Below are 20732 nucleotides of genomic sequence, written 5' to 3'. Positions count from 1 at the left end.
AGCAAGGGCAGTCAATCTTGAGGCGATTTCCGACCCGGTTTAAAAAGCTTCGTCAGTTTCCAAACTGCTGGAGGCCCCCGTTTGAATGGCCGATTAGCCTATCTTATCTCCCTTCATGATCGCAGCGCTATATCATAAGTAGATGATTATCATACATCCAGATGATCGTTATTCACATTCTAAGAAAGTGACAATTAAATATGTATTCAATGACACAATATTAAACCTACTTAGAGAGAGAGAGTAAGAGAGGAAGAAGAAGAGGGAAATGGAGGGGGAGTGGGAGAGGTAGACATGGGATCGGGGAGGTACGGAGAGGCAAAGGAACGAAGAGTGAGTGGTGGATGGGGAGGGGGCTGATGGACTCTGAGTGATGAGGAGGGAGAGATTATGTCGAGAAGGAAACTGATCATGATTATGTTGACCACACTGCAGTCTCATGCATTTCCTGCTGGAAAGAACACAGTGTCCCACAGTGTGTTCATAATGTGTTCACAATAGTCCACTAAGTGAATTTAACAGTGTGACGATGATGTCACACTGTGGTGTGGGTTTTTTTTTCACAGAAATTTCAAAAAGCAATGTTCTTTTTCAAGTTGTGAATCGATGATTCAAGATCTGTTCACAACTTTAAAACACTACAATTAAACCGATCGAGTGGGGAGACATCACACTGTGTTGACTATTGTGGTCACACTGTGTTTCACATTGTGGTTTACAATGTGGTACACTATGTTCTTTCCAGCTGTTTCCATACCCATGTTTGATACATAACTTGGACAAAATAAAATGGAGAAATGACATGAAATGAAACACTATTCACAAAGTTACTGTAAGAAAAGTTACGTCTTTAACTCAGATTTGAAGGTACTAAGGACATTAGTTACACAGACTTTGTACTAGTGCATTGCATATTTGTGTAATTTGCCTACATTCTATAGATCGTAGCAATGAGATACAATATAAATGTATTAATTGTATAATTTATTTTTTTAATTGTATAAATTAAATGTTTCCAGGTTAGCATGCCTGTACAGTGACCGGGAAATCGTTAACATTAAACTGCACATTACTTGAATATGAGACCATTCTGAAGCAAATAATTTTCACACAACAATAGATTAATGTACTCTTAAATGAATCCCACAAGGATTGGAACAATCACCCCCCAGCATTCCCACTGATTCCCACTGATCAGTTACTAACCATCCCCTTTAACCACTGGACCATTACTTGACCAACTGAAAAAAAGGTTTCCCGGTGCCCTCTTTGTTGAATTGTGACGTAATGCCGATCTCCGGGAATCACCGACCAACGGGATAATCTGTGTTAATCTGTGAAAATAAAAATCTACGTATGCCTACATGGATCCGAGTCTCCTGCGAAAAAATTGACGACGTGGGAAACTTCCATTAATGAAAAAACACTGCAAATTTATATTAGATTTATTTCAGGTCGAGGAGGTCGATGCGGATTAGGTATAGGGCCCACTGTAAAGGTGGTCGTTTTCCGACAAGAAAGTTGTAGGCCTACTTTCAAAACTGAAAACGGCATCCCCACATAAATATCTAGTTCAAGTTATTAATTTCATCTCAAACAAAATGAAGATGCAATGAAACGTTTGAATACACACGATGACAATAAATTAGTACAATAATGTAATAAAAAACACAAAAAAGTGTAAACTGAAATACAATAATGTCTTAAATTTTATGACGAATTCCGAAACAAAGTTGTTGGTTTTGATCTACCCCAGTTATACGCCTACCACAAGGTTTCTTATCAATGATAAAAATGATTACAATAAAAGGAAAACACAAGGACACAGAAACACCTATGAGGTGAATTATATTTTGGTCCCCTATTTATGATTCACACACGTATAATTGACCCCTCGGGAAGGAAGAGATGTACACCAGAGCTGTCGCCTACGTTTTAAGCGGAAAAAACATACCGCTGGAGGCGGGTTTCACACCAAACCATTCGAACGTGGCGTACGTGCACAATATACGCATGGCTGACACGGTTCGCTTGGCGCCAAACATCCTGTGTATCAATTAATGTGTTGAACGTCACCGCTGTTGCATGTGTCTTCAAGCATAGTGTGTGACTTCAGGAATTACTTATTGAGTTCCAGATAAACACTGATGACCTAACTGCGTAATGTTGAATTCCTCTAAAGATTCGCATTGACGTATAGAAGAAGCTGCTCCCGTTACATCTAGAGACGAATATTTGATTCAGTACAACAGAGAATATCTTGTGGATCTGTTTATACTTACTTTTCAATATTTCAACTTTTGATATAATCGTATACTTGTATAGGGTTGTGTTAGATCTGTAATAATGTGAACACAAATGCACTCATCATTCATTCATTCATTCATTCATTCATTCATTCATTCATTCATTCATTCATTCTTTCATTCATTCATTCATTCATTTCATTTCCACACGGTCACTCGCTTCAGCCACAGGTTATTCTTCCACAAGTTTACAAGCATATAGTGTTTTGAGTGGGTACCTCCACATTTTTTTTTTCGCAGAGTGTATAAATACGATTGTACGTCTCTTTTTTGTACTGATCATGTAGACATGAACATGTTGTTATCCTTGGCTGGCTATGTGTATTCTCAACGACACGTATGTCATATTGTTCAGTATTATTTCTTTGTACATTCTGTTTAAAAAAAGTGAAAAGTTTGAATTTGAATTTGAAGTCCGTGCATCTTAAATACAAAACAAAAACAAAAAAACCTTAAATGACATGATAGAAAGGAACATACAGGAACATGTACTCAGATCATACCCCCTCCCCCCCCCCCAAAAAAAAAAAACACTGCACAAAGCAACACTAGGACAACATCAACATTTGATTTAACAGGCTACAAAGAACAATCTCTACCCCCCCCCTCCCACACACACACACACACAATGCACACATCACGAATTTAGTAGCTAATCTATTCTAGAACATATCTAGCCTTGGTTTTGAACCCGCTCCGAGCCCAAGTCAGCTGATCATGAAAGTCACACGAAGATTGATGAAATACCCAATCCATCCAATCGTCTTCCACTCTCTCTTATTTATAATCCATTAGCGTCTAACGACTAATGAACAAATCATTAGCTAACGCACGTTGTACGAACCCCATACACCATTCTTTATAGCTTCATCTATAGCCTTCATGACTGCCAACATCGATATGATTATGATACACTGCAGTAGCCCATATCGATTAGCCCCATTACAAAGAGTGTTTCTTTTTCATCCCCATTATCAATTGTAACCTATTTGCTCCAAAAGATTGATAACATCCTGTACAAGAAGCACAGGATGTGGGCATGCGTTCTTCGTGCGTGTGTATGTTGACATGTTCTTGTACACGTGCTTCTTTTCGTTTGTTTGTTTCTATTTTGTAAACATTATTCCATGCAAATACGATTTCTTTCAGTAATACACGTGTACTACTGAAAACATCCAATTTTACAATATATGGTTCAAAGAAAGAAAACAAATCTCTACATTAATTCGGTTAATAAAATTAATTCTAAATTGTATTCCCAAATTTGCAAATAATCAACTAAAACTTTATGCAGAAGGACTGTTACTATTGAGCACGTGACAGCCAAGAAAACCTGCCGTTTTGTTTTGTTTTGTTTGTTTGTTTGTTTGTTATTTTTGTTGGTTTTTTTTTTTGGCGGGGGGGGGGGGTAAAAACGGACTACTTGTAGGAGCATTATCAGCAGATGGGGAAGGAGACCATATATATATCAAATGCATTGAGGTTCTATTATTCTAGTGCAAGAATATACTAATAAAGATTATGGTAAAGTAATGCTGATCGGCAGGCCAGATGATAAGAAAAAATTATGATAATTAAATATTAGTGATAGCCCTATAGTTAACATGGTGGCGTGTGTAATCGTCGAAGGGTATATCGGTAGTCAAAAATCTCATATTACTGGTATCAAAGATAACAATGGTGTTGAATCTATCTATCTATCTATCTATCTATCTATGTCGCTGTCTGTCTGTCTATACATTTACAAAGTACTTTTATCTATCTATCTATCTGTCTATCTATGTATCTACCTATATATTATACCTATCTAGGCTCTACAAGTATCTCACTGCCAATGCTTTCATCACTCCCCAACAATTCGGCTTCCGTAGAAAGCACTCAACCGAGATGGCGCTTCTTCACGCCACAGAACTCAATTTTTGTCCTTTGTTGAAAACAAAAAGAAAGCGTTAGGAATCTTCATTGACTTAAGCAAAGCATTTGATTGCCTTAATCACGACATACTTCTGCAAAAACTCTCTCAATACGGAATTAGAGGCTTGGAGCTTCAGTGGTTTACATCCTATTTAAAAGATCGAAGACAATACGTTCACTTCAAAGATTCTGATTCTGCTACAACCCTGATAACCACAGGTGTGCCACAAGGGAGTATCCTTGGCCCTTTATTGTTCATCTTATACGTGAATGACCTTGTGAATGCGTCTGATCTTTTTTCGTACATTTTATATGCAGACGACACAACGCTATTTATTTCCGATGATAATCTTCAATCACTTGTTGCAAACTCCAATAGAGAATTAGGGAAAATAGCAACCTGGTTTCAGACAAACAAACTACTCATGAATACCACAAAAACCAAATTCATGACATTCAATCCCAAAGGAAGTAAACAGCCACTCTATGCCAACATTGAATTACATGTGAACGGCGTTTCAATCCCTCAGGTTGAATACACCAACTTTCTTGGATTGCTCATTGACAACAGACTAAATTGGGACTCTCATATAACTCACATTTCAAAGAAAATTAGCATGGCAATAGGTATACTGTGTCGTGTAAGGTCTTTTTTGCCAACTACCACATTATATTCTCTATACAACGCCCTGATAATACCCCACTTAAATTACTGCAGCCTTGTGTGGGGCAGAGCATCTCAGAGCCGATTGCACAAACTTATTATACTTCAAAAAAGAGCTATACGTATATGCACCGGTGCACATTTTAGAGCTCATTGCGAGCCGCTCTTTAAGACACTTGGGACTCTCCCTCTTACAAAACTCATATTCTTTAAAACAGGCATATTCATGTACAAGTTCAAAAATGAACTCCTCCCCGCAATATTCTCAAACTATTTCATCCAACAAAACAAAATTCACTCAAAATACACCAGACACAATAATGATTACAGACTACCAATATTTCGTACATCCTTTGCTCAAACTCAATCGATAAAATACCACGGCGCCATGTTATGGAACAATCTAGAAAGTTCGCTCAAGTCTCTAAAGCTCACTACTTTTAAGAAGACATTAAAGATGTTCCTCCTTTGCAATTAACGATGAATAGGTACATTACCATTAACACAGTATATAACTTTACTCTGTTTTTTGTTTTTGTTGTTGCAATGCTGAGTAATTCTTCATGCGAAGTGCCCACTTTATTATGATTTCTCATGCAATGCAATCTGATCTTCATCATTTCCAGTCACTGTTATTACATGTATATTAGTTTATTGTGCTGTATGATTAATTGCGTTTATATGATTATTTGCTTCAATTTATATTTTCGTAATCAATATGTCCCATTACCATGGGTGTAGACATTCGTATAGTCTCATAATCATCGCATGCATTTCATGTATTCTATAGCTTCACATAGCTATGATCTCTGTGCAATACTGTGCTTCGTTTTTCCCCTGGTTGCAATACTGTGTATAATTCTCAATGTAAAGTGCCCTGTTTACTATGATTTATCATGCAATGCAATTTGATTTTCATCATTTCCATTCACTATTATTATATCATTTTATTGCGCTGTATCATTAATTGAGTTTATTTATGTTCATTTGCTTCAATTTATATTTCCGTAATTAATTTGTCCCATTACCAGTGGGTGTAGATTTTCATAAATCTCATAAAGTAGTATCACATTGCATGCATTTCATTATTATATCATACTATAGTTTCACATTGCTATGATCTTTGTGCAATACTGTGCTTCGTTTTTTCTTCTTCTTTTGTTTGCCATTCTGAGTATAATTTCTAATGTATTATTACCTTATTTATTATAATTTATCAGTGTCACAATAGTATTTCATCGCATGCATTTTACGTATTTTACATATGTTATTAGTTCACATTATCATGATCCTTGTGCAATACATTTCTTTGAATTCACGTGCAATCATATGATTTCTTCCGATTTGACTCTGCAACAAAAATCAACGTTTCCCATCTACACTTCCTTTTTATCTGGCAAATTATGATATGAAATACTGACTAATTGTTTTTACATGATAAGCATGCTTTTAAAAATTGACATTATATTTCATTTGTATAAGTTCGAATAAGTATCTGCTTTAATGTTTTGCATGCTATATTGTTTTTTTATGTTACTGTTCAAAGTTCATTTTAATAATTATCACTAGATGTTAGTGTTGATTAACGTTAGTATTATTATTTTTCTACAAAAATCAAACGAATTATATCATTGACGCTTGTAATATATTTCGAATGCTGATTGACTAATTGCATGATTTTTTACTGTTTACTCGGCAGTAATCTGATATTTCACATCTTTTGAGTCAACGTACGTTTCAACCAACATTAATTTTTTTTTTGATACCTCACTTACCCGATATCCATTATTTTTTTTTATTTGTTGTCTTTGTGAATGTATTTTGTATGTATGTACGCTGTATGTTTTTTTTTTATTTTTAGTCACTTTTATGTTGTATATTATATCATTATTTATGTTTATTATACAGTTGCAATAGGGTGCACCTTACCCGACAAGCGTTTGCTTCTTATAGGTGTTACCCAAATGAATCCTTGTAATATTTACCTTGTTTTGATATCCGAAATAAATGTGAATTGAATTGAATTGAATTGAATCTATTTTAATATCTGACTAACCATTTATCTAATCTGTCTATCTATCCATCTATCTATCCATCTATCTATCTAGATCCTTTTTATCTATCTAGGGCCCATCTACCCAGGCCTTCATTTATTCATTCATTCACTCATTCATTCATTCATTCATGTCATTCATTTAGTCGTTCATAATTCATTCATTCATTCATTCATTCATTCATTCATTCATTCATTCATTCATTCATTCATTCATTCATTCATTCATTCATTCATTCATTCATTCATTCATTCATTCATTCATTCATTCATTCATTCATTCATTCATTCATTCATTCATTCATTCATTCATTCATTCATTCATTCATTCATTCATTCATTCATTCATTCATTCATTCATTCATTCATTCATTCATTCATTCATTCATTCATTCATTCATTCATTCATTCATTCATTCATTCATTCATTCATTCATTCATTCATTCATTCATTCATTCATTCATTCATTCATTCATTCATTCATTCATTCGAGTGCTGCTGCAGCTGCTGCGCTTTACCGACACGGCAGACCTGGGACGGGGGCGCAGCGGCGTGACATGCATACATATCCCGCTGATTGAAGTTGTGTGCACGGCAAGATGGCAGGGCCTCTGAAACTACCTCAGAAGAAATATTACAGACAGAGAGCTCATTCGAATCCTATGTCGGATCACACCTTTGAGTAGTAAGATATTTTTTCGAAATAAGCTGTTTTTGGAACCGTTATATTCAAGAAGTATTACTATTAGAGGATGATAGTTACACCGTGAGAATCTTATGCTCCGCATTGTTTGTACCTCAGTCCCACACCTTTAAGATTGTGTAATGTGCATGTGTACGAGTAGCGCTGACTTCAAGAAAGTTTGATCATGACGTCTTTAGAGTGTTGTGTTAGACCTGAGTGTAACTGTTCAATAAAGAATAAGTGGAATAAACCACTTGTTGGATATTCAGCATATTCATTAAACGAATTTGGAACACATCTGGCAGATATTTTAGGGTCTATGTCCTCATCATCATGGGCAACTCGCCAAAACACTTGTAAATTTACATTGCGGAGCACAGACCTGACCGCCAAGCAAAAGCAGCTCATTTCCACCCACGATGGGTCTACATGCATACTGAAATTTGCCCAATTTCCTGATATAAAAGCCTTTTGTTTACATCATCAGCTTCCAGCTACGTGGCGTGGTGCCTCGCCCGAGCAGAGCAAGCTTTTTAGGGCGCTTGTGCAAACCTGCTCAATACTGCACTGCAGCTTGATTCCCAATTCCCAAGTTCAGACATTATTGTCGTATTGACCCTATCTGCAAAGAGATAAAAAAATTCTTGAAAAATCTATGAAAATTCCTGGATCACTACCGAAATCAAATTCTCTCTTCTTTGTGTCCTTATCAACTTTTCCTGCAAGTTTCGCTCAAATCCATTCCCCACTTTTTGAGTTACCGGTATTTTGCAAACAGACAAACCAGGAGGCGGAGGAAGGGAAGAAGAACAACAACAACAACAAAATGCTGAAAATGTTTATCTGAAGAAGAATTAATCCATGATCTAATTAGAAAAGAGTGATATTTTGTTACTTGTTTCGGAGTTTGACAAAAACTAATGAAACAAACGCAAACAGAAAAACTGACCAGAAATGAATATTATTTATTAGTGGAAAATTGAGCAAAGAAAATGGTGATAAGCACAATCAGGGTATGCAATCATAACTTTCTCACTTTAAAAAATTGTAACTTCTAACCGAATGCACCAACTGACTTAGAAATTCACATGCAGCATGCTACATTGTAAGACATCAGTAATCACATGTGGTAAGACAATATCTAATTTCTTCTCATTTACTGTTAATTATTAAAGATTAATTACCAAAAAGTCCCCAAAAACCCAAATGCCTCAAAAAAAGCGTTTTACAACTTACGTAAAATCAAGATTTGAGGTCCATATTTTAAGTCTACCCCTATGTGTTTCGTATCAAATTAATGGATTTTTTCATGGCATTGCTTGCATGCAATAAAAACAGTGGTTCTTTCAGCTGGAGAAAGTTATGAGGTCTGAAGTCCCGTCCTGGTAGGAGTGTAATGCTGGCTTATTTTTGTGACATTGTGACCTTTTAACCCATGCTGTACAGCTATACATGGAGAAACAGCTTATTTTTCTGCTTTTCCTTAAAGTACTGCAGACACACTACAATAATATTATGGTGTGCTGTTTGCCAATAAATGTTCAGCCAGTTTTGAGTTTTGAGCCATTTTCAAATGCTGAGGAAAATAAGTGCAGCCGTTTTTCAGTATTTTCAGTGAAGTATATCCTAATTTGACTACTTAAATGAATCTTTTCCCCTTATTGAATATCCTTGTTTTTTTTAGCCATGAAATGTAGAAATCTATTGTGTGAAAATTTTAGCAAATTTGAGCGATAAGAACTTATTTTTTTATATTTTTACAAATTGCTGAGGAAAAAACAAAGACCGATCCACGCCCATGTTATACTGCATGAAGGTCATATGATAAGTGTACAGTGTTCATATTTCAATTCTTGTTTGAATTTCTAAAGATATCATAAGCAAAAACATAGCATTTTGGCTTAATATGTCATTGTTTGAGTGTCACAGCTTGGATATCAACTCAAGTCATCATAAATCTCGCATTCATTCTTCTCTCTGTGTTTACAAATATGAGAATGGATCCAAACACTGTGCGCACATTCAAGGTCAAACTGTTGATGAAAAATATCATATCTTCCGAAGTACCAGCCCTAATTTCATAAAACTTTGTAATAATGGCCACTATATGTCTGTTCCTATTCCTGAAAGTTTCACCTCTTCACTCTTTGGCAAAAGTGAAATATGATAAAATATGTAAAAGTGGTTTTATTTGAATTCAAAATAATGCCTACAAAATTGATCATCCATTTCGAAAAGTGAAAATATGACATTTATTCATATTTTGTGATATGTCATGGCTATGTGCTGGTGGTGAATGAAAGGGATATTTATCAGGAATATCTAACAGCAATATCAGATGAAAAAAAAACATTCTCCTTTTTTTTAATGAATTTTTCCAATATATTAGTCATTTCAATGTAATTTGACACCCCTAATTAAAATGCTAATTTATGCACAGTTTAATGCAAAATTTTAACTCTTTCTTTACATGAAATGAAAATTTGAACACTAAGCTACAACAAACAGCAAAAAAAAACATTTTCACCAAGTTTTTTCATTTTTCCCCTGTTACACAATTGCATGTATACCCTGATTGTGCTATTGACCATATAGGATTACATCGGGATGGAATCCCATTTTCTTTGCTCAACTTTCCACTAATAAAAACCAATGAATGTACATTTTGTAGATCTCTAGGAGTCCCCGGTTGTCCGGTTGGGCCCTGCATAGTTTAACGTTAGGGGTGTTGATGTTGGACAGCAACCCTGAAGAAGAAGAAGAAGAAGAAGAAGAAGAAGAGTAAGAAGAAGAGTCTTGGACTGATTGGGCTTTGACCTATAGACTAGATATGTGACATCGATATTATCCTGTAAATAATCATTTGCAACATGCCTCAGTGCAATGAAAAAAAAAATGACTGTTGCTTACGACTGCTATTACTGGAGCTTTATTCAATATTTAGTTAAGATTTTTTTTCTTCTTCTTCCTCTTCTTCAAAAGTTTCGAGCTTGGTAAACCTGGTGTAGGCCCTAGTTAGGTTTGATTTGAATTAAAAAAAAAATGATTTCATTATTTTTTTTTTTACAGGCTTTGACTGATTGTAAATGACACATACTAAGTCACTGATTGTATATATGACATATGTCATGTGACATACTGCCCCTAGCATATTATTCAGGATTTCAAGAAAATTCACATTGCCTACTTTCACAACCATTAGACAAAACATGCTCATCTAAATAGGTCCATAAAATATGCAATTTATCTTATTTGTATTAATTCCACAATGCAGATGTATTTGGAAAGACTTCCTTTAGCCCCTGCCCCCTTTACATTTCACTGTACCACTCTACAATACCCAGCCTTTGTTGGCCTCCTTATGTGTGCATGATGCACTCACAAAGTGGTGCTGGTGGGATAGTGGGGGAGGGGGACATAAGGAAGTCTTGCCCAATGTCCTTTCATAGCTATACTGAACACATTGGCCCGAATTCACGAAGGTGGTAGAAATGAAACCATGGTTTAAACCATGGACAAAAACCAAGGAGCGCCAAGTGTCGCATGGAATATTTCGTTCCGAATTCAGTCATTTCATCGATGAAATAATTATTTTGTAATGAAATGACAACATTTTGTAACTAAGTGAACATTTCGTCCATGAAATAATAATTTCGTTAACGAAATGGTCATTTTGTTGACGAAATGACCAATTTTGTAACAAAATATTTTGTGCAACACTTGGCACTCCATGGTTTTGTCCATGGTTTAAACCATGTTTTCATTTGTACCACCTTCATAAATTCGGCCCATATCGCACGACACCTAAGAATTAAATATCAAATTGTGATTGGCCAGGAACATGTCACATGACATTTGATAGAAAATACCTATCAAACTCCTTGACAGAGACAGGTGCATTAAATGCCCCTGGCATGGGTATAGGCTACGCGCCTTGTTGACTAGATCAGTGGCCTAAATTTTTCCCACCTCATGCATTATTCATGCCCAATGTATTCACAACTCATGAATTATTTGTTTAATAATTAATGGTCATGATAATGCTGGTGCTGCAAACAGAGCTAGTCACATTGTTTTATCGAAGGGGATATATTCTTCATATTCTTGATATGATTATGTTTTTCCTCATGTAGCCCTGTCAAGCCATCAGAAATGGACTGGACGCAGTATTATCCCACTGAGCAAACGAGACTGAACCAGAGGGTAGAGCTTCTGGATGTTGGCTGTGGATACGGTGGACTTTTAGGTGAATATCTGTTGCTTTTTTGTTTGAAGCTTGTGTAACAAAAAATGTGTGTAATGGTAACATACAGCCCATAATAAACCTTTTCTTTCCCTAAACTTATATTTAGTGCAGACAGTCAGCCAAAATTATTGCTGGTTGATATTTGTGCTGCTTGAATAAACAAAAAACCCAAAAAACCTTGAGGGCAATTCCGCGGTTAGTAACGTTACATTTGAACAAATTTAGATATTTGTTTTTCCTACTAAATTACCATTTATTCATTTCAAGCCAAAATTATGTCAAAAACATGTTCATCATTCCCAGGTTTATGATACAGAAAAGAATGAATACAATCCAAGACATAACAGCATTGCTATGGCAACTTGAAGGGCTGGTTAGTAACGTTACGAAAAAAGGACATGACAAAAAAATCAATGTCTTATAACAAAAAGTGTGCAAAAATTCAAGTTACTTCAAACAAAGTGTTGCATTAATTTCAATTATTGCATCATGACAAATGTTCACACAATGTTTTTTAGCAGTTTGACCAATAATTTCTTAGCTAGACCCCCAAAAGCATGGTTAGTAACGTTACGGTTAGTAACGTTACATTTGTCCGGAGTAATTCCGCAGGTCATTTCACCCTTTTGTAATTGACAAAATGTCACATGACTTCTGGAGTATTTAAATGTATTTATCTTTTACCCTTTAGCAAAACTTTGAGGAAAAAATTTCAAAGGAACCCACTGTAATTTGCATTTAAGTAAATTTCAGCATCCCCAGTCCCACATGTACATTTTAAATGATGGTTTTAGATCTCGCGAAATCAATCAATACGAAAGATAAAATCTACTGAATTTGAAAGACCTTAATGATTGGTGAACATCCATGGCATTAGTTGATACCTAGATTAAAGAGTAGGATAAAGAGGCACATTTCTTTTATCCATGTCATGTCCACCTAACTGCGGAATTGCCCATGAGCAATTCAATGTTTCATGTTGCTCATCAGCAAGTAAAGTGAAATTTGTGAGGTTTTAAAGCTATTGAGAAACAGTAGTCTGGCATCTAGGGGCTTCATGACGCACAGCAAGTTGTTGAGACAAGGCAATGAGAATTATGAAAGTACAAATGTAATGTATTTCCCAGAAAATGCAAGATGTCTTGGGACCCAATTACAGTTTGTACACGATGAGGCTTCCCAAGGGTTTTGATGTCTCTTCATGTGGCTTCATAGTCATTATAAATGTGAGCAATGACGCTTGCAGACGAATGATTTAAATTGGCTAGACTTGTGGGCTTTATTTTTCCTCTTGTTCTGATTCTTCCTGTTATCAATTTTTTTTTCTGTGGCATCCAAGGACATTGGTGCTTTGTGCTCACGTACACTGATTTTTTTATTTGTATTTTATGTTAAATTTGCACAAACTACGGTAAAAAAAGGTAATTCTTTTTCTAACTAGTTTGCAAGGACTGCCTCGTATCCAGACATGTACAGCTTCACTCTGTCTGTTCTCCCTGGTTTCCATTCCCTTGCCAGTTTCGCTGTCCCCCATGTTCAAGGACACTCTCATTCTGGGCATGGAGATTCGCATCAAGGTGGCTGACTACGTGCAGCAGCGAATAGAGGCCCTCAGACAGAATCACCAGGACTCATACAACAACATCGCCTGCATCCGCTGCAATGCCATGAAACATCTGCCAAACTTCTTTGAGAAAGGGCAGGTGGGTTTCTTTACCCCCTTCCCCTACCAGCTTCACAAATTATCATTGCATTTGTATGGGAACTGCCAAGTCCCAGTTGTCAATGGGTTAAATGATGTTCACATAAAGGGCAGAGGGACAAGAGTGTGTGTTTTAGTTTATGTACATTGTGCAATGTATTTCTGTAATTCTTTTTTATTGTAATTCATATCCTAAATCTTACTTGTTTGGTCAGAGGACCAGTGGAATGTAGTGCTCCAAGGCCCTGTTTCATAAAACTAATATATCAAGCATAAGTTGAAGAAAATCAAACATAATTCTATAAATTCTTAATTTTGATTGGCTGATTTATGCCATTTACAAATACATACGGGTTTGATTCTTGAGTATAATGTGTTACTAATTGGGACTTACTAATGACAATTTTACTTGTGATTGAACCTGTGATCAAGAACCATGGTGATAAAATGAAAAATGAATTATAGTTTCTTTTCTCTGGAGAGAACTTTGGATTTCCCATGTAAGATTTTATGGCGGGTAATGCATTCTTGTTACAGAAGACAATGTAATCAAGCTGTGATTTTGTGAATGTTTTTTAATTAGCAAAATTTACAGAAATTTATGTTGCACCAATAGTATTTATACCTACGTAGGTTGATGCATCAGTGCGATGGTCTGTTGTGAGGTAAAAGTAGATGAACTTAGTGTGATACTCAGCATATGATGTTATCTCCAGTCTGTTTACATCATTCTAAGGTGTCTGAATTGTTCTTTGCACGTTCCACTTTTATTCGCAGCTGAAGAAGATGTTCTTCCTCTTTCCAGACCCCCACTTCAAGAAGACCAAACACAAGTGGCGGATAGTTAGTCCAACCCTGATAGCCGAGTATGCCTACGTTCTCTCTGAAGGGGTAAGAGTCCACAGGCGACTCCCATTATGATGAATTCTTCGGGACCTGCAGATTTCTTTTGGTATACTGTAAAAGTGAATATTTTCATGCGACTAATTTTTCACGCTTGGCCGAGTAATAAGAGTTTAGCATGTTTTTAATTCCGCAGAATCAAGACATCAGCTACTGGAACACATGGCAAGCAAAAATATTTGTGTGCTATTATTGTTGTGCTAGTTTCTGGTTGCGCGAAATGCACGAAAATTTCAACACCTTGAAAATTTCCACTTTTACAGTATCGTAATTTTTTTATAGGCAAATGATGAAATATGTAAAGATTACAGAATCTGTCCATTCATTTCTCAAGGGGCAAAAAGAATCTGGTTTGGGAGCATTGGAGGCTCTGTGAGAATTTGCCGGAGGAATAGGTTACAGAGACTCCAACTCTCCCGCTTTCAACGGGAGATCTCCCGCCGAAAGCCCATTTTTGCAAAATCTCCCGTTCTCCCGCTTGAGATTTAATTTTTCCCGCCCTGGCTCTGTGTCTCCCGTTGGAAAGGATTTCTTAGTCTTACTTATTGCCATCGTATGTTGTAAAATTAACCTTAGATAGCATGAGAGAGCATGAAGAACCCTAGAGCTTCCAGGGCCCTAAGTGGGCCTTGGACCCCGGCCGCAAAGTTCGCGCTTGTGATGTGCGCAAAGCGCACATCAACTTGCAGTCTCCCGTTTGCCAGGGGTTTCAGGCGGAAGAATCTCCAGATCTGAAGGTGCTTGGGGTTGGAGTCTCTGAGATTATCGTAATTTTTGTCGAGCCCACCGGAGGTGAGGGGAGACTAAGGGATCGCCAGCGGCATCTGTCCATCCGTCGTCCATCCGTCCGTCCGTCCATCGTCCGTCCGTCGGCTGTCCGTAACGCTACAAAAACTTCAATAACTCTTTACTCTGGGCTTCAATTGCAATCAAATTTCGAGGGAAGAGGGGTCATACAAAGTTTCATATTTTACCATATATGAAGGTCACCTCAAGGTCAAAGCTCACAGGCAGGGGTCAATGAACTTTAGGGCCCAATGTTAAGTTTTTATGGCGCGTTTCTATTATGGGTCATAACTTTTGATTCATAACTCCCATTTGTGACCAAACTTGGATGGTAGATGTCCCTTGGGGTATGGATGATCACCACAAGGTCAGTGGTCACAAGCATGGGTCAACAAACTTTTAGAGCCCAATGTTAAGTTTTTATGGCACGTTTCTATTATGGGTCATACATGTAACTTTTGATCCATAATTCCATTTGTGACCAAACTTGGATGGTAGATGTCCCTTGGGGAGTGGATGGTCACCACAAGGTCAAAGATCACAGGCAGGGGTCAACAAACTTTTAGGGCCCAATGTTAAAGACACTCAGTCGTGGCGAGTGGTTTGTGCGGCACGGAGACGAACGCAACACGCTGCCTCCCCCATTCTGTATCAAATGTAGTGACCCCCGAATGAGAATAGCGCTGGCTCAATGGGTCAGCGAAAATACGATAGGCTACAAGAGAGCTCCCTGTGCTTATCTCCTAACCAAAAATGGCTGTCCCAGCGAGCCACGAGAGCTTCCGAATGGACGCACACTCTCAGTGCGCATGCACATGAAGAGAGGCCGAAAGAGCCACGCGTCTTCTGGCCTCTCTCCTCCAATCACCGCAGCTCGCGGTGACAATATTTGTGTATGACGCGTACACACACACGCACACACACACACACACACACACACACGCCGCAGCGTCTTCTGGCCTCTCTCCTCCAATCACCGCAGCTCGCGGTGACAATGTTTGTGTATGATGCGTACACACACACGCACACACACACACTTGTCTCAGTAGTAGCATTGCGCAATTGCATGCACAAACTTCGGTCGTTCGGAGTTTACGTACCATTAGGGATGGCGATCGGCTGCCTTTCAGTTTTTATGGCATGTTTCTTTTTTGCCATAAATTTTTACGCTTTTACTGGTATATCTCTTTTAATCTGTTACATCTCTTTTTAAAAAAATCTCTTATATCCCATTCGCGTACAATTTCTTGTACGCGAATGGGTGAGACACATTATGGCACTTGCCTTGTTGGACCTTAATTTTTACTTTGTTGAAAAGAAATTTCTGTTGTAATGGTGCAGGTGGATGAGTTGTGAATGAACAACAATTTTGAAGACAGGAATGCCATTTCAATCTATGCAGCACCAAATGGATTTGTGCTATCTGATTGGTCAACTGTCAACTTAGCAATGAAAAAACAGATTGGATAATGTTGCTGTTTTAATTTTTACTTTGTTGTAACTGGAATTTTGCTGTAACCATGTTCGTTAGAATGGGACTGCACTGTATGAATTATGATACATTTATTATAACACATAATATGTACTTACAATTTACATACATCATACTCATTTTTCATCTCTTCTGTAGGGGCTTGTTTACACAATAACTGATGTTCAGGAGATGCATGAATGGATGGCAAAGCACTTTGAAGAACACCCACTGTTTGAACGACTCTCGGATAAAGAAATGGTAAGTCTACATATAACTGATTGGTAGGTATCCCACGGAATTACACACTTTGAGATGCATTGTATAACAACTCTAACAATGTTTGCACACCTTGTCCCCTCCCCCCCCCCCCCAAGAAAGAGAATGATGCAAATGTCTTCAATGACAAACCCAAACCAAACCAAAGACTGAACTTTGCACTCCTGGGCAATGTTTAAGAAAGAACTCAAGGTGATCTTTAATTCTAAAATCAACTTGAAATTATCATTATCAAAATGCTACTCCTTCGCCATTTCTAACCCGATTTCGATTCCGTTTGGTTTATGTGATGGCACTAGGTGAGGGCTTCAAAACTTCTACACAGAATTTTGACCTTTGACTTCTTTGACCTTTGACCTTGATTTTTGACCTATATTGTACATTTTGCTACAAAATGCTACTTCCGGCGGGGACATATGTTACGCACTGTGTAATGTCTACTTTTCCTTGTTGTTGTTGTTCTTGCAAAGTATATACATATTATAAGTCATTATAATCTATTGAATAAACAAATGGAACTATGACAAAGACAGGAGTGATAAGCAAACTTATTTTATTTTGGTTTATCTTTATAGTAGTAATATCTTAGAACATTTTATTACTTTGCTGTAAAGTGATTCTGCATTTATGTAGAATGCTAAATTTTCCTTCTATCCTGAAGTCTTCACATGTACAATACGTGCATTTAACTGTATCATTTCGCAGTGTTGGGTATTCTTATAGTATGTATCCTACACATGAAGAATTCACTTTAGCAACATTTTATCATGAAGAGGTTGTGCTCTGTATGGTTGTTCTGGATTTTCCTACATCTGGTATCAGTTTTGCTCCTTTTTTTCTACAGAACGAGGATCCTGTAGTGAAGAAACTCTATGAGAGTACTGAGGAAGGTCAAAAGGTCACACGTAATCATGGAGATAAGTTTCCAGCCGTCTTCCGTCGAATTTCAGACCCATACGTCACATCAAACAGTAATTCATAGCAGCTCACCTATCAACGTAATACATGTCTTTATGTTTCATCTGTATTTATGTGACATTTCTGCCTGCTGTGGGCAGTTAAAATAAAAGAGAAGAAATAAAAGGTTAATATTTTTGATACATTATCATGTTCATATGTTTGATCTAATAGCATTCTTATCCTGACACTTAAAGTGAAGGATCACCCAGTATGTATTGTTTTGCAATATGTAAATGTTAGGAGAATGGCAGGTAGATGCATCATGAAGTTGAAACAGGCTTATTGTAATAGTTAAAATTCATGAATTGACAATGCATCTTTCACGAATGTCAAAGTGTTTGATTTGTTCTAAATATCATTGTAATATTTGAGTGATGTGGATGTGGAAGAGTAAAGATATATATAACAAAATAATAAAAAGATTAAGGAACAGCATAGCATTCATTTTTCCTCCCAAACCACAGATTTCACATCCTCACTGCTTACAAGATTCAAATGCTAACTTTGGATCAGATACCCAATCTTGTGATATTTAAGAATTTGTTGTCATTACTTTTTCAAAACAGGATTTTCGTTGTTTTCGCATTAAGGGCATTTCCATCTTAAGTGTCATACAATGTTATGGTATATTGACTCATATTTGTTTCACCTGATCTGGACTGTAATATTCCAATTCTATTTGGACATACAGCAGCAGAAATTGTAATGAGTACAATGATACACAAATGAGTACGACCTAATTATTAACCTACATGTATTCCTTTATATGGGAACCTGGTATACCAGGTTCCTACAATATTGATAAGCATGACAGCATTTGTGGCCTGAATTCATGTTTACTTGTGCTATCCTAACCACATACACTTGTAAATGACTTTGATCAAAAGATTAGAGTTTTGTCTATGAATATAATCTGTTCATTTTTTCCAAAAAAAAGAAAAAAAAAACCTGCTTGAATTTTTTGTCCTCATGAAATGTGGTGGGACATTGACCAAGTTGACATGAATATACACCACATTGGTTCACAACCAAAAAGTAGGGCAATCCTAAGTGCAGATGCCAAAGTGTGAGGACCCAATTTGTTTACAATGAAACCTTTGTGCAAAGTGTTCCATTGGAACACCTGTGTGAGCAAAATTCAGATTTTGCTTTGTTCAATCCCAATGCACTTTTTTCTTTGCATTTTGGTTTCTACAATGGTAAAGTGTTTGCAGTAAAGACTAAAAATTTGCTGTCCCACAGGCTCCACAGTACCAGGTTTTTCCACGGATGTTTTGCAATTTACTTTCATAGGGATGGACTAATGACATTCCTGTGATCAGGCAGTCATTTCTTGGTACTGTGCAGTTTCACCAAATCATGTACTGAGATTTACAAGCAGAAATCAGTCAGTGTGTTTGCACATTTTTTTTCAACATGAAGATGTTTATTGCATCAAGGCAGACACAGTGCACTTCCTTTGTAATGAACACGGTTAAAACAGAATTCCGGTTAAAACGAAGTAAAAATTCAGGCCACAACATAATCCGCTCTATGTGTTTTTATTGTTTATCTGCTTGGTTGTAACAAAATTTTGATATATCGAAAGAAAATTGCTGGTCACGTGGACTTCGTTATAACAGGAGTCCACTGTATGTCACAGTGGGTATTGGAATGTGGTGCCTTTAGTTTATCCCTGTGTTCATGTGCAAACGTCAGACTCATAATAATCCATGTATTGTATTGTACAGTGGGTAAATATATATTTCCTTTGAATCTCATCTGTGCCCCATCATTTGGATTACAGTGTATACGTGTGTATGTTGGTGTAGAACAGATCTTAAATGTGTCAAACTGTACATGTGTGTATGTAGATGTTATGTGTACTTGTACAACATTGTACGTGTGTATGTGCATGCTTGTGTGTTCGTTCATGCGAGGCGTGCGTGACTGTATACATGTGCACACATGCCTGTTGTCTGCTGTGGCATACCTGCCAACATTTCAAGATGGAATATCTTACTCGTGGATTGCAAAAATCTTATTTTATATGCAAACTGAAGTTAAAAATCTTACTTTCAGTCAAATCTTCAGAAAATACACATGAAAGGTATATCTAATTTTTTTTTAAAAATCTTATTTCTCTGACAGAAAATCTTATTTTGCTATTTTTAATGTAAAAAAATCTTACTGAATCTGATAAAATCTTATTAGTTGGCAAGTATGCTGTGGTCTTTCAATGATGCAGGGACGAGAAGTCTCCCCAACTTTGTAGGATAGAAAACCTTCGATATTGAGTAGTACTGAACCAGTTTCACCCTTTCTGTGCCTCGGACTTAGGAAAATTTGTACAGTGCACTCCCGTTATAACGAAATGCTCGGGACCGGCAGTTTTCTTTCGTTATAACGAAATTTCGTTATAACCGAACAAATACAATACATAATGAAAACAAGGAAACCACGTATATCATATTCTGTTTGCTCATCATACCAGGGAGGTGTCACCTCCCTGATCATACACTGGAAAGCTACGTGAAATGTGATGGAATAACTGTACTACAATAATGAACGCAAGTTGCCCTCAGAAACTGTGCGTGATACAAGGAGCAAACACAGTGGTGTGAAGCGTTCACCCATGCAGAGACGTTATAAATGCTCGTTTCGCCACGTACTTTCGAAAGCATTTCGCGTTTCGTTATAATGGAGCACATTTCTTTTGTTTTTCTTTGTCTGTGGCGCTTGGAAAAGACTTCGTTATAACGGAAATTTCGCTATAACCGTGT

At 36.9% G+C, this 20732-nt stretch overlaps 1 protein-coding gene across 1 annotated transcript; it reads left to right on the top strand.

Moving 5' to 3' along the window:
• Positions 1-7509: 7509 nt before the first annotated feature.
• Positions 7510-18242, top strand: LOC139739292 (tRNA (guanine-N(7)-)-methyltransferase-like). Its single transcript, XM_071649905.1, has 6 exons — positions 7510-7623; positions 11757-11869; positions 13388-13572; positions 14349-14462; positions 16891-16992; positions 17855-18242. The coding sequence occupies exons 1-6, from the start codon at positions 7538-7540 to the stop codon at positions 17990-17992; spliced, it is 738 nt and encodes a 245-aa protein (XP_071506006.1). The 5' UTR covers positions 7510-7537; the 3' UTR covers positions 17993-18242.
• Positions 18243-20732: the final 2490 nt, after the last annotated feature.

The sequence above is a fragment of the Diadema antillarum genome, unplaced genomic scaffold (genome assembly GCF_040938485.1).
Source record: "Diadema antillarum isolate AM-2024a unplaced genomic scaffold, OU_Dant_1.0 seq00000793_RagTag, whole genome shotgun sequence".
Taxonomy (NCBI): domain Eukaryota; kingdom Metazoa; phylum Echinodermata; class Echinoidea; order Diadematoida; family Diadematidae; genus Diadema; species Diadema antillarum.
This window is presented reverse-complemented; position numbering and strand designations above follow the sequence as displayed.

Coding starts and splice junctions, on each gene's coding strand:
- LOC139739292 (XM_071649905.1), top strand. CDS start 7,538: ATGGCAGGGCCTCTGAAACTACCTCAGAAGAAATATTACAGACAGAGA. Junction 13,573..14,348: donor ACTTCTTTGAGAAAGGGCAG/GTGGGTTTCTTT, acceptor TTTTATTCGCAG/CTGAAGAAGATGTTCTTCCT. Junction 14,463..16,890: donor CCTACGTTCTCTCTGAAGGG/GTAAGAGTCCAC, acceptor TCTCTTCTGTAG/GGGCTTGTTTACACAATAAC.